The sequence below is a fragment of the Pseudorca crassidens genome, chromosome 2, assembly GCF_039906515.1.
Source record: "Pseudorca crassidens isolate mPseCra1 chromosome 2, mPseCra1.hap1, whole genome shotgun sequence".
NCBI classification, from domain to species: domain Eukaryota; kingdom Metazoa; phylum Chordata; class Mammalia; order Artiodactyla; family Delphinidae; genus Pseudorca; species Pseudorca crassidens.
This window is the reverse complement of record NC_090297.1, coordinates 11,692,420-11,705,734: the sequence shown is the minus strand read 5'-3', so window position 1 is coordinate 11,705,734 and position 13,315 is coordinate 11,692,420. Positions and strand designations below refer to the sequence as shown.

Sequence of the window (13,315 nt, the reverse complement as noted above, 5' to 3'; positions counted from 1 at the left end):
CGTGCTGCAGGTGTTTCTGCATCAGGGGAAGGAGAGGCCCGGGGGACACCTTACTTGAGGTTCCTAAGCTGTTGGGTGCTAGGACTTGTGCCGGCTGGCCTGCCCAGGGGCGCCCACGGTTGACCCCCAAGCCTTTGCCCCCAGAGACAAATCCTCTGTGGTCATCAGAGATTCTCTCCGAAAAAGAAAGTTGCGTTTCCATACAGAGGTCCAGAGCCATCTGAGAATGTTCCCTGTAGCCCCATGTCAAAAGGAATCAGTTCAATACCCAGGATACAGCTCTTGCTGACCCTGAGCTAAAAGTACTGTGACGGCCCAGGAAATCAGGTTGAGTGGGATTTTGAATGCCCAGCTTTCCAACCCTTCAGACACGTTTCTTTCCTTTCTTGAAGTGGGTCAGGAAATCAAGGGACATGGGCAAGAGTACACACCTCTCAAATCTGACATTCGGCTATGGGCTTCAGTGAGGTTCTTCCTTAACCTCATGATGATCTCCTGCTGAGACAGGATTTCCTTCTGAGCAGTCAATAAGTCCTCTCTGAAATTCACAGAAACAGACCAAGTCAGTTCAACTCAATCTCCCTGGTGTCTTGAGTGCCTGGAAGGGGCCAAGTACAAAGGCAAAGTGATCCCCAATCAGTGATGGTCCATGTGATGCCAGTCCCAGCAAGGGCGATAAGCACACTCTTTAAAAATTCTCAAAACAAAAATCCATTTTGATCCACCTTCCTTACAAAGAAATACATGGAGACAGAACAAAGGATCCCGGCCGGGTTCGCTCTGAGGTTGAGATACGACTAGTATGAAGTTGAAACCTCTTGCTGCTCAAGCGTCTGTCAGCGTGAACCAATGCTCTTGTGGACTTTTGATCTTTGGTGCAAAGAGGAAGGAAGACTATTTTTTTGTGGGTTCAGGGATTCTTTGAGGACGAGGAAGAGGAGAGAGAAGAGGACGGTATGGCTTCCGTTCTCTCACCAGCTTCTTTTAATTCCTGATGGAGAGACGTGGTACCACGTGAGTGAGTGGTGCTCATGGGGCCCTTTGCAGAAGTGTGGGCCCTGGGGCCCAGAAAATCAAGGGGGACACAGGGAGGGTGGGATGAGGGCAGCTCTTTGGCCCCATGCCCCAGAGGGCAGGACGTCTTTGGCACCATGACGATCAGGGTGGCTGACAGGGAAGCAGTGTTCCGTGGGAAGGGGCCCAGCATGACAGTGGGAGAGGTGCCTTGAAGGGGGTTATGAGCAAGGGTGAGACACCCCAGCCCTGAGAGACGCGTGCTGTGTGTGTCTGTCTATCTGTCTCTCTCTCTACTCCTTGGCTATAACTCTTCCAACTTGAGGATGAAACTCTGCCTCAAGGGTGTCCACAGCTAAGGAAGTGGACCAGAGAAGAATAACGTGGTGCTGATTCTTCTCCAGGTCGTGGCTACTGCTGTCTTTAGAGAGAGCTCTTTCTACCAGGAGGAGTCAGTTAGGAACTTTTCAGAACATGGAGGCTGAGTATCTGAGTATCTTTGCCCTCTTGAGGCAAAACCCCTGTGACGTTAGACTTTGGTAACTGGTACGTGGCGCAGGGCTCAGGCTGGTGGCTCGTCTTTTTCGAGAAACTTTCTGAATCCTTTCTCTGCATCACATTCCTGCCTACTGTTTGTACACTGCTTGTCAGTGGCTTTCAGGATCTTTCCCATTCATGGATTTTGTTTCTCTGGAAACTGTCAGCTCTTTGTGGCTCCAGGTATGGACTTTGGGGTTGGGAGGAAGCTTCAAGGTCGTTTAGTCCAACCTCTTCACTTTGAACCATCTGCAGGACCCACTCCACCAAGTGGTGTTTGAAACCCGCTTATAATACCCAGGAATGCACTTGCCTCGAGCAGGTACTTGGAAAAAGTAGCCAGTCATAGCATTAGCTGGAGTTCATGTACCTCATCTCACCAGCAGGGAAGCCGAGGCACAGGAGGTGACGTGACCTGCCCGGGGCCACACACCTGGAGAGTGTTGAGTTGGAATTTGAACATGATCGAGAAACTAAAGGGATCGAAAAACTCAAATACCAGCAAGAATAGCCCAGACTCAACTCCTTTTTGCAGACTCTGACAACGTGGCCAGAAGCAGGGGTCCGGTCGGGTACTCACATCAGGTGTCCACACATGGCGTCTTTGGCGGTGCTCTCCACCGGAGGTGCTGCCACAGTGTCTTGCTGTGTTTCCCCCTCCTGGGCTGAATCAGAGGGACAGGCCAGCGTCACCACAGTCCTTACACAACGGATGTCTTCCTTCCCCTTTGCTTATCAACACATCTATGTCTTTCTCAACTTACACAGCTTCCCTATGCCCCCAGCCCTCTCCACCTAATGGGAACCAACGTGTGTTCTGTGTCACAGGCTGCCGCCTCCCGCCGCACCACGTATGAGCTCATGAAATCTTCCCAGCTACTCTCTAAGGCAGGGATCACTGACTCCATTGACAGACGAGGAGATGGGCGCAGGAGGGGTGGAGCCTTAACCCCTGGGTCGCACCTCCTGCCCTATTTCCTGCTGTCCGCTCAGACGAGAGTCTCGTCCTGTCCTCACCTCCCACTTACTCCTCAGCCCACGCCTTCCAGTTTCTGCCCTCACCCTCAGTTCACCCACTCATTTATTCGTTCGACAGATGCTTAGGGAGCACCTGCTTGATGGCAGGCATGGAGCTAAGAGTGGGGTGACAAAGACGTAGTCGCTCTCGGGTCCCAGCTGAGACATCCTCCCTCCGACCTGGACGTGGGCTGGGAGACTGAGTCCCGTCCTGTGCCCGTGCCACGGTGCCCTGTCCATCCTGGGTCCCCTGTCAGGGCAGAGATTTGGCTAGCTGCCTGGCCTGTCCATTGCTGAACCCCCAGTGCCTAGAATGAGCTTGGGACATAATAGATGATCAGTTATGCACGCTGAGTGAATGAATCCACGAGGTGAGCCCTGACAGCTTGTCAACTGGCTTGAGGCTCGGACCACGGTTCTCAACCAGTGGGGAGTTTACCCTGAAGGGGACGTTTGGCCACGTCTGGAGACATTTTTGGTTGTCGCACTGGGGTGGGGGTGGGGGCTACTGGCATCCGGTGGGCAGAGGCCGGGGAGGCTGCTCAGCACCCAGAATGCACAGGACGGCCCCCAACCAAGAGCCCTCCAGCCCAAATGGCAATACTAGTGCCGAGGATGAGAAGCCCTGGCCCGAGGCCTCTACTTCCAGAACTCTCTTCCAAGAGCTCACTGTCTTTAGCTTTACGCATCACCTTGGTCATTCAGGGCGAATAAGTGCTCACAACTCTTGAGTTCTTTCTTCAGCCTCTTTTTTTTTTTTTTAAGAGATAAACCCCAGATGGTTATAAAAGTGCATTAGACAAAGTTGCAAATTGCTGATGGCAGAGAGATGCCTTTGAAAGGCCCCTGCACGGGATGTTTCCACATGGAAAAGATGATTCCCGTGGTGCTGCTCTGACACCCCTAACAGCCCCGGCAGCCTGTGCCCCTCGCTGGCTGACCGGCTCGGCACAAAGGCTGTCCTTGCTCATTGCTGTTACTTCTGTTGAACCTGGGCCTTGAGGGCGCCTAACCTTGCTATGTAACAAGAAGAAAAGGCCTCCAGACAATAGAGGAGCTTTTAAATGAGGCGCAGACTTTTCTTCTGCATCAGCCTAGGGGGACCCACAGCGTCATCAGAACCTGCCCTGAGCACTAAGATTTCCTCGGCGTCTCTCTGGACCAACCTGGGTCATTGTCCTTCAACGTTGCAATCTCTCCTATTTTTTTACGGTGTTCGGTCACTTTCTGGAGTCTTTCTTCAAGACTCACAATCGTCTGGGTGTGCTGTTTGATTTGGTCCTTGTATTCCATGATCTGTTTTTCAAATCCGTGCTTCTGGGATTCCTGTTCTTCTTGGAGGGCCCTTACTGTGAGCTGTTGCAGCTGCATCTGCTCCTCCATCATGATCTGGGGAAACAGACGTGGTTAACATGATGTTGGGAGCTGGATAAGAGGACGATAACAGCAATAACAACATGGGCCCCCTGCACCCACCAGCACCAAGCTCTGCCCCGCCCCAAGACCTTTGCATGTGCTGTTCCCTCTGCACGGTACAATCTTCCCCCAGCTCCTCGCATGGCTGACGCCTCATGTGACAGGCCTCAGCTCCAATGTCACCTCCTCAGAGAGGCCCTCCCTGACTGCCTATCTGAAGGAGACATGATCCTGTTTTATTTCCCCTGAGGCACTTATCACCATCTGAATGATCTCATGTCTTTATTTCTTGCTCCCACTGGAATGTAAGCTCCATGAGAGCAGAAACTTACCCTTTCTTATTTACCAATATGCCCACAGCATCAGTGTCTAGATCCCTGCCACAGCATCTAGACCCAGATGCTCAGTAAGTGTGGGTTGAATTAATCAGTGAACAATTTTATAAGAGAAAAGTGAATGAATTTGTAGTTCTTAAAAACAAAAATGGGGCTTCCCTGGTGGCGCAGTGGTTGAGAATCCGCCTGCCGATGCAGGGGACACGGGTTTGTGCCCTGGTCTGGGAAGATCCCACATGCCGCGGAGCGGCTGGGCCCGTGAGCCATGGCCACTGAGCCTGTGCGTCCGGAGCCTGTGCTCCGCAACGGGAGAGGCCACAACAGTGAGAGACCCGCGTACCGCAAAAACAAACAAACAAAAAACCCCAAAAATGATCAGTGGTCCCCTGATGGTGAGTCAGAACTTTTCCCTTGACCGCCCCCCACCTTCCTCCCCTCTCGGGATGACATCATTCTCCTGCTACCTGGATGACGTCATCCTCCTCCTCCTGATTCCCTTAACACGTTGAGCCTCTGATCTTCTCCAGATGCATAAATTCTCTGCCTGAGACTCTCACACGTGCCTGCTGTCTCAACAATCACTCCCCCAAGGCTATCTTCCAAATTTTGTTCCCATGTCTTGCTTCCTGCCCCAAATCTATTTTATCGCCCTGCCAAAAGTTTGGGCAACTTTTGAACTTGGTACCCCACCCTCGTCTCAGTCTGAATTCTTCACCTTCTCCAGAAGACATCCCCTCTCCCACAAGAGACCCCTCCCCCACACACAAACCCCGACCCCCATCTTCCCCGCATCTCCACCGTGTGTCATCAGCCCGCCCGGTGCCCTGGCTCCAAGCTCGCCCGCCTCCTTTGGTTCCTCCCTCTTCTCAGTGCTCCTGTCCTGTCAGTCAGTTGTCGAGTCCTGCCATTTTTTCTGCTCACTCTCTCCAGAGCGACTCCTTCCTTCCCCTCCTCTGCTGCCCCGAGTGTCCAGGTCCTATGACTCAGGACTACAGCAACAACGTGCCACGCCCCGAGCCGGTGCCTCCAAGTCCAGTCCCACTCAGGTTCACTCTGTGCACTTCTGCCAGGTCAATCCTCATCAACTCCTTGTCCACAGACCTGTCTGTTCAATGTATGAAGGACAGGTGGGTGCAATATTGAGCCCTGATGGTGGAGGGCCTTGAATGCTGAGATGAAATTGAAAAACATTATCTTAACGTCTGAGGAATAGTCGCTGATCCCTAAATTCTGGGGCTGCTCAGTGCTTCAGCCTGATCCTGTGAAGACCCTGAATTACAACATCATAGAGGTTTGTTTCGAGGAGTCCGTGCATGCATTGTGACCGGCCATGCACTCCATCCTCCCCACCCGACCGGGACTCTGACCTCACCTGCGGAGGTGGTCACAATGCATGCACGGACTCCTCGAAACAAACCTCTATGATGACGCCCCCGGACAGAGGGCGTCATCATAGCTTCTGTTTACTTTTTATACTAAACTAATGCTTCCAGCAGAGGGTGATTTTACCCTGCCAGAGACATTTGGCAAAGCTGGAAGACATTTTTGGTTGTCACAACTGGGGGAAGGGTGCCACTGGCATCTCGTGGGTACAGACCAGGGGTGCTGCTACACATCCTATAATGCACAGGACATGAGAAAGAGTTACCCCACCCAGAACATCAACAGTGCAGAGGCTGAGAACCCCTGGTCTAAACCACGCATCCTCATGGCATCGTGATCTCGCATTGAAGGGAGAATTCTCCCGTCCCCAGAAGGCACTGACTTACCATTTTCGTCTTAGCAGTTTCCAGTTCAGCTAATGTTTCACTTAATTTCATGGTGAGGCTCTCTGCTTTTAGACTTTCAGCCGTCTTTGTTTTCTGAGTCTTTTCTACCATGGCCAATGCATCATTTAATTTATCATTTAAAATGTCTTCTTTTTGCATTTTTAAATCTATTTCCTAGACAAACAGCAAACATCAAATTAACAGAAATTCAGGTATAAATATCTACCCTAGCCTCTCCCTCCCCTGTTTTCAGAGAGGAGGTGACCTCTGTTCTGGTATTGTTCTGTTGATCCTTTTAAAGTCCAAAGTCCATGTTTTCTCTGGAAGGTTCCAATGATTACAGAACTCTTTTTTTATATGCAGCTGAGATCTGTCTAGTTGAGATTTCTGGTCTCTGAGCTCAGTGCTGTCACCTGGAGCTCATCGAACAAGTTTTATTTCTCTTTTATGAGACAGCCCTTTAAATATTTGAGGAGGGCTGTCATGTCTCTCCCTAAATCTATTTTCCAGGATAAATGTGCCAAGTTCCTTCATCCCTTCGTCACAGGACCTGCCTCCAGGACACTCCTCCATCTTCCTCTGTGGCTTCGGCCCTGGGATGACCTCCCCTCGTCCCGTGGGGCCCCGGCAAGATTGGACTCTGGTCGCCATGTCCTCAACACATTCTCCCTCCTCCCGGGACCCATTCTTCCGATCTTTGTCGAAATTCTACTCTCCTCCTTGGGTCCATTCTCCAACACTGTGGAATGTGGGCTTCGTGACAGGCACTGTGCTGGGGCTGGACGCACTTTATTTATTTATTTGACTTCATTCTTTAGAGCAGTTTTAGGTTCACAGTAAAATTGAGCAGAAAGTACAGAGTTTTCATGAACTCCTGCCCCCATCACATGCACAGACTCCTCCACGGTCAACATCCCCACCGGACTGGTACATTTCTTACACTGATGAACCTGCCTCCACACATCATTGTCACCCAAAGTCCATAGTTTACGTTAGGGTTCACTCTTGGTATTGCACATTCTGTGGGTTTGGACAAATGTACAATGACATGTGTCTACCATTATAGTACCATACAGAATAGTTTTACTGCCCTAAAAACCCTACGTATTCCTTCTGTTTATCACCACTCCCCTAACCAATCCCTGATCTTTTTTTTTTTTTTTAATCCCTGATCTTTTAACTGTCGCCATAGTTTTGCCTTTTCCAGAACGTCATATAGTCGGAATCATACTGCATGTAGCCTTTTCATGAACATTATTTAATCCAGAACAGCCCCCCCAGGGGACTTCTCTGGCGGTCTGGTGGTTAAGACTCCACGCTTCCACTGCAAGGAGCATGGGTTTGATCCCTGGTTGGGGAACTAAGATCCCGCATGCTGTGCAGCGCAGCCAAATAAAGAAAAAGAAAAAAGAAAGAAAAAGAAGAAAAAAATAACCCCCCAGTGATTCTATGTATGGTAATATTTGGGAACCTTTCTTTGAAGAAAACGATCTAAGATCGATGTGAATAGACTTGAAGATCTGTCTAGTCCCATCTGGTCTATTTATTTATTTATTTGGCTGCATCGGATCCTTGTTGCGGCATGCGGGATCTTTCGTTGCAGTGAGAGGGCTCTTCGTGACGGCGTGCGAGCTCCTCTCTAGTTGTGGTGCGTGGGCTGTAGCGCGTGCGGGCCTAGTTGCCCTGCGGCACGTGGGATCTTAGTTCCCCGACCAGGGATCGAACCCGCGTTCCCTGCATTGGAAGGCAGATTCTTAACCATTGGACCACCGTGGAAGTCCCAGCCCCATCTGGTCTTGAAAATCCTTTGAAATTGTATTTACCTGTATTTAAATTTAACCCACTATTGTCAGGTTGTGTGTTTATCACGTGCCTTGACTTTTGAGATATCAGCTTGCGTGTGTGTGTGTGTGTGTGTGTGTGTGTGTGTGTGTGTGTGTCTTGTACTGTTGGGACCCAGGAGGGGTGAATTCAGTCCTCCAGCTTGGAGGTGCCTAAGACAGGGTCCTGTGCAACAACTTCTGCTTCTCCTGCATCTCCTACTCTCAGTAATAATCGTAAACGTGGTTTGATTACGAAGATGATGATAGCGATGATGACAGATTCTGGTGGAGAAATAGCACCAAGGCGATCAGACATTCAGGCATCTATATCCTGCCGCCCCCTCTGTGACCCCGGGCAGCTGAGCCTACACCAAGGTCAAGGATAGAGAGAGGAGGGGTGATGATGAGAAGTCCTAGAGTCAGGTAGTCCTGGGTTCAGATTCTGCCCCTCCACTTCCTGGCTGTGAGATAATAATAAGAACAGCAACAATAAAACATGCAGCATTCACTGAGTGCCAGGCGCTTGTCTCTGTGTATGTTAGCAATCAAGCCTCACAACCCCATGAGGTTGATCTATCGGATCATCTGTATTTCATAAGTGGGGAAACCAAGGCACAGAGGTGGCAACTCCTGCCTAGTGTCCCACAGCCAGGGGGTGGCAGAGGTAGGATTTGAACCGCCTGCCCCCAGAGCCTGGTGCTCGGCCATGCTGGCTCCTCCATGCCTTTTCCGCTTTGAGACTCATACCTCCTTCTGCCTGGTTATGCGGTTCTCCAGATCTTGCACCTTTTTCTTTTCCTTCTCTATGGCCTCCTTCGCTTTGTGTTTCTCGTAGGCGATGCTGCTCTCTGAAATCTGGAAGTCAACAACAAGCGGTTTGAGGGTGTGTGCACGAGAAAGGAAGGGAAGTGACAACAGCAAGGGGAAGCCAGGATTAGTAATCGTTGACACCAGTGAGTCAGGGTTTGGGAGTGAGAGCTCAAGGAACTAGGTGCTCGCTGGAGAGAGAGGTGAGAAGGGTGGCGTGCCCAGCATGGTGAGAACCCGCAAGTCACGTCTTGGTTAGTTGTGTCCTTAAAAGAGAGAGTTATTCGTCTTTCAGGATTTCTGGGCTGGTGTTCAGGAAGTGACAGGCTGGTGAGTGTTCAGGTCAACACATTTGGCGCTGAGCCGCGAACTAAACTACTAAACGGACAGGTGACGGCACCAGTGTGGTCCCTTGTTGGGAAGTACCTGGCTTCTTGGGAGGTGGGGCAGGAGAGGCAAAGGGCAGGGGTGGGGGGCGGGAGCGGGTGGGGGGATACACCTCCTGTGCCAGCAGGCCTGACGCCTGTGGCTTCAAAGGACACTGGCGGTCTCTCTCCAGCCTACAAAGGCTTGGGTCCAGAAATTGAAGCCCAGGACAGTTTGGGACTGAGAACATATACCCACAGATACGGTGATGGAGAGGGGATTGGAGCCCAGCTTCAACTACACAAGCCCCAGGAGGGAAACAGCCAGAGTAGGGTCGAGAAACCCTGTTTGCAGTTGTTGAAACTCTTGTAGTTATGCCTCCCGTACAAATGTAAGAGTTCGCAAGAATAACATTTTAATGAAATAAGTAATTTATATATGCATAAACAAAAGACTGGAAAGCTATGTACCAAAATATAAATAATGGCTATTTTGGGGTGAATTGAGATTATGGTAATTTATATTTTCTTCTTTTCACTGGTCTGTATCTTCTAAATTTTCTTTAGTGAACATGCACTATTGGGTAAAAAGAAAGTCTACTGACATTGTTACACTTTGGGGGTGGGTGGCTCTGGAGAAAAGAGGATCTTCCCGACAGCCTTGCTGTTCTAGCATTACGTCCTGGGCCTCCATCCCCCCTGCCCTGCTCTGCACACGGGCCTCCCCGCCCCACCTGGGCTCTGACTCTCCTCCCTGCATGGGCTTGGCATTTTCCCACTGCCAAGTCTGCCTAAGACTGTCCAGACCCCACCCTGCGAGTCTGTGTCCTGCCTGACGTAAGAGGCCACATGCCCCACGGGAGGGCACCCTCCTTTCTCTTATTCTGCGCCGCTTGGCAAATTACAAATGAAAATGATGATGATGATACTGCCCACGCTCTAAATTCTGCAACATGAGCCCCTGCACCGTGCACTGAACGCGAGCCCCCAGGTGGCGTCTGCCCCCCATTCTGCACGTGAGGACACAGAGGCTGTAAGTGAGGCAGGGAGAGGATGAGTAATGCATTAAGGTCACACCATCTGGAAGTGGTGGTGCCAGTTCAGATGCCAGTGCCCTGCCCTAGCCACCCTGCCACCTGGCTTCTGGACCTGGCCTGAGCTGTCCTCCTGATTCCAGCCCCACCCTACCTGGAGGCAGGAGACATGCTTGTGTATTCAAACGTAGACTGGCCCAGAGTCTGCCACCCTGCTCAGCGGGAGCCCACACTCTAAAGCCCCACCCCTGGCCCATCTGTATAAGGGCTGGTCTGGGGGCAGCTGTGACCACAGTTTGGGTTCTACCCCTTAACAAGGCTCGCTCTGTGTCGGAGCTCCCTCGCCCTGTGTGGACTCTGACCTCACTTCCCTGCAGGGGCTGGCACAGCCTCACTCCCAAGGTCTTTGCTTGCCTGTCCAGCCCCCATATCCCGCCATGCACTCCATCCTCCCCACCCGACCGGGACTCTGACCTCACCTGCGGAGGTGGTCACAATGCATGCACGGACTCCTCGAAACAAACCTCTGTCACTGCACCCGCATTAGAGATGGGGACACAGAGAGGGCAAGGGGCTTGCCCAGAGTCACACAGCATGTTGGGGCAGAGCTGGAATTGGGACCAGAATCGACACTTTTAGCCCACCCAGCTCTGCTGCCATGCCTCGCTTCGCCTACTGTGTGTCTCCCTCCGGCTTTCTTCCTCTGACCCATTTGGCTTCCGTCTTGTTCCAGCTTGATTTCATTCTTCCCGTCCTGCCCCCGTCCCTCTGGCAAACTCCGGTCCCTCTCCTTTGCACTTGGAACCCCTGACCTAGTGGCATTCTCTTCCCGCAGATGTTCCCGTGGTGTTCCCTCTGCCCTCCAGTTCTTACGCAAGGTCACCTCCTTGGAGACGCCCTCCCCGCTGGCGGGCCACTCTCTAACCCACCCTGGTTTTGTCTACCCCACAGCCTGTGGCTCTGGAGTCACCTGTGTTTGTTTACATGGTTGTCTGTCCTCCGCCCTAGAGTGGGGGGCATGGCCGTTGTCCGTCTAGTGCTCTGCAGTATCCCTGACACCCAATAAGGTCTGGCACGTGGTAGGTACTCAGTAAATATTTGCAGATGGATGAATAAAACTGAATTAAACAATTCATTGAGTCACCAGCTTTGTTTCTGGAAGTTCCATGAGGGCCGGCACATGTCTGTGTGTGCCCCCTCTGTCCCTACAGTCCGGCTCCTGGAGATGCCATCACAGGTCACTGAGGGCACGGCCACCTGGCCTCCTGGGTCCGAGAGCCCTTCTTTGACTTTCACGGCATGACTCGGGCGTTCATCCCTCCTCTGAGCCTTGGGGCCTGCCTTTCATGGCGGCTCCGGCTGGAAAGCCCAGTCCCCAGGCTGGTGGCAGTGGATGTCACTGGCTCGGCCTGGGCCTGGCACTTGGACACCCCTTCCCCCTCCCACATCACCCTGTCCTTGAGGGTGTGCTTCTCATCTCTTCCAGAAGGCACTGACCCCTGGTGCTTATTTGATGTGACCACCGTGTGAGCTGGTTGTGTACCGTCTACTCCATCTTACGCTGCAATGTTTGTGTCTCTATCTGTCCATCGGCCCAGGGAGGGTCTACTTTGGAGTCTATGAAACTAGGAGGCTGGCGCCAAGAGGGTGTTTTCCTACTGTGCCCACGCTGGGTGCATCATAAATACTTTTCGACGACGAGGAGGATGCTGGCTGAGGGACTGACCCAGACTCCAACCCAGCGGGTCTCCCCTGGAGTGCAACTCCCTTCCCTAGGTAGTTGGCCAGCAGTGCTTTTGAAGACGGCCCTCTGTGTGCGAGTGCAGTTCTAAGTACTTAATATACACTAACTCATTTAATCCCGCGAGGCAGGGACTGTACCCCTCCCCATGTTACAGATGAGGAAACTGACGCACAGGAGGTTAGGTGATCTGCCCTAGGGTCATACAGCTGGTGAGTCCTATGTTGTGATATCGGCCACTCTGAACGGAGGCACGGCTCCCCACCTGCCCGCTTTACCACCTGCTCTACCTCAGGGCACCGAAACACAGCCTCACATCTTGTTCTGGAGCTCCTTCCAAAGGGCTTTTGGCTGCCACCACCCAATTTCTCTCTCTCTGCTCTTCAGACCTCCTTCTGCTGGGTTAAGTGGTTCTCCAGATCTCGCACTTTTCTCTTTTCTGTCTCTAAGGCTTCCTTTGCTTTGCTTTTCTCATGGGCAATGCTGCTCTCCAAAATCTGAAAATCAATGACCAGTCTTTTTTGGTTGCCTGCACATTTAGGGGGAAAATTGCTAATAACGATGATACTAATAATGACAGTAGCTCAAACGTTGAGGGTTGGTCTTCCGTGCCAGGGCCCAAGGCCAGCGCTTCTCACTCCCGTCACTCTCACGGCAACCTCATCAGAGAAGTTAGCGTCACCATTTAACAGATGAGGAAACTAAAGAACGGAAAGTTGGTGAGGGTGCGGGGACCATGAAGTTTGTCAGTGGTGAGGCCAGGATTGAACCCCTCACGTTGCCTGTGGGTGGAGGCCCTGGCAGGGAGCAAGCCAGCAGAGGCAACCAAGCCTGTCTTATTTCAGAGTCTGAGCTCTTATCATTGTGCCAGGCAGCCTCTGTGATAAGAAGAAGAAGAATCTCATTAATAATGGAATTTCCCATTGTTGAAGTAAATCTCTGAGAGACAATCAGGTTTCTAGAGGAGGGCAGTGTATTGAATTAATGAGCCACACGTAACAATCTCTAGGGGGGCGGGGGCAAAGCTCACAAGGGAAGCTCTGGGAGGACGCGAGGGCTGTGATTGGTAATTAGTGCCCGCAGTCAGGGACTTTCATCTAGGAAGCAGCTTGCCGATAAGCCGTTCAGTTAAATGGTTTATGCAAATTGCAGAAGGCTAGAAGTTGCCGGTAAGGCCCCTGTTTCTAGTCACTGCTAGAAAGGGCACCTCAGATTCATCATCATTATGTTAAAAAAAAAACAAACAAAAAGAAAGGGCACCTCAACTCTCAAACGGGTTGTGTTGTAAACACCAGCTTGGCAGAGGTCTGGAATTTGGAACACGGTTTCCATTATAGCTGGTGGTTAGGGTCCGAGATTAGCCTGCAAAAGTATCTAATCCATAATATGGAGGAAATACTACACATTTTTATATATTTTGCAGTGAAAAGCAGTTTAAAAAACGCCAACACTCAGCT

General features: G+C 51.4%; 1 protein-coding gene across 1 annotated transcript in view; it reads right to left on the bottom strand.

The window, feature by feature from the left end:
• LOC137215627 (transmembrane protein 51) overlaps positions 1–13,315 on the bottom strand; it is a 205,145-nt gene that overhangs the window by 26,858 nt on the left and 164,972 nt on the right. The window contains exons 18-22 of the mRNA XM_067721146.1: positions 8,659–8,766; positions 6,089–6,262; positions 3,735–3,957; positions 2,132–2,216; positions 432–538 (exon numbers count right to left, since the gene is read on the bottom strand). Of these exons, the coding sequence (XP_067577247.1) occupies positions 432–538; positions 2,132–2,216; positions 3,735–3,957; positions 6,089–6,262; positions 8,659–8,766 (697 nt within the window). The remainder of the gene's footprint in view (positions 1–431; positions 539–2,131; positions 2,217–3,734; positions 3,958–6,088; positions 6,263–8,658; positions 8,767–13,315) is intronic.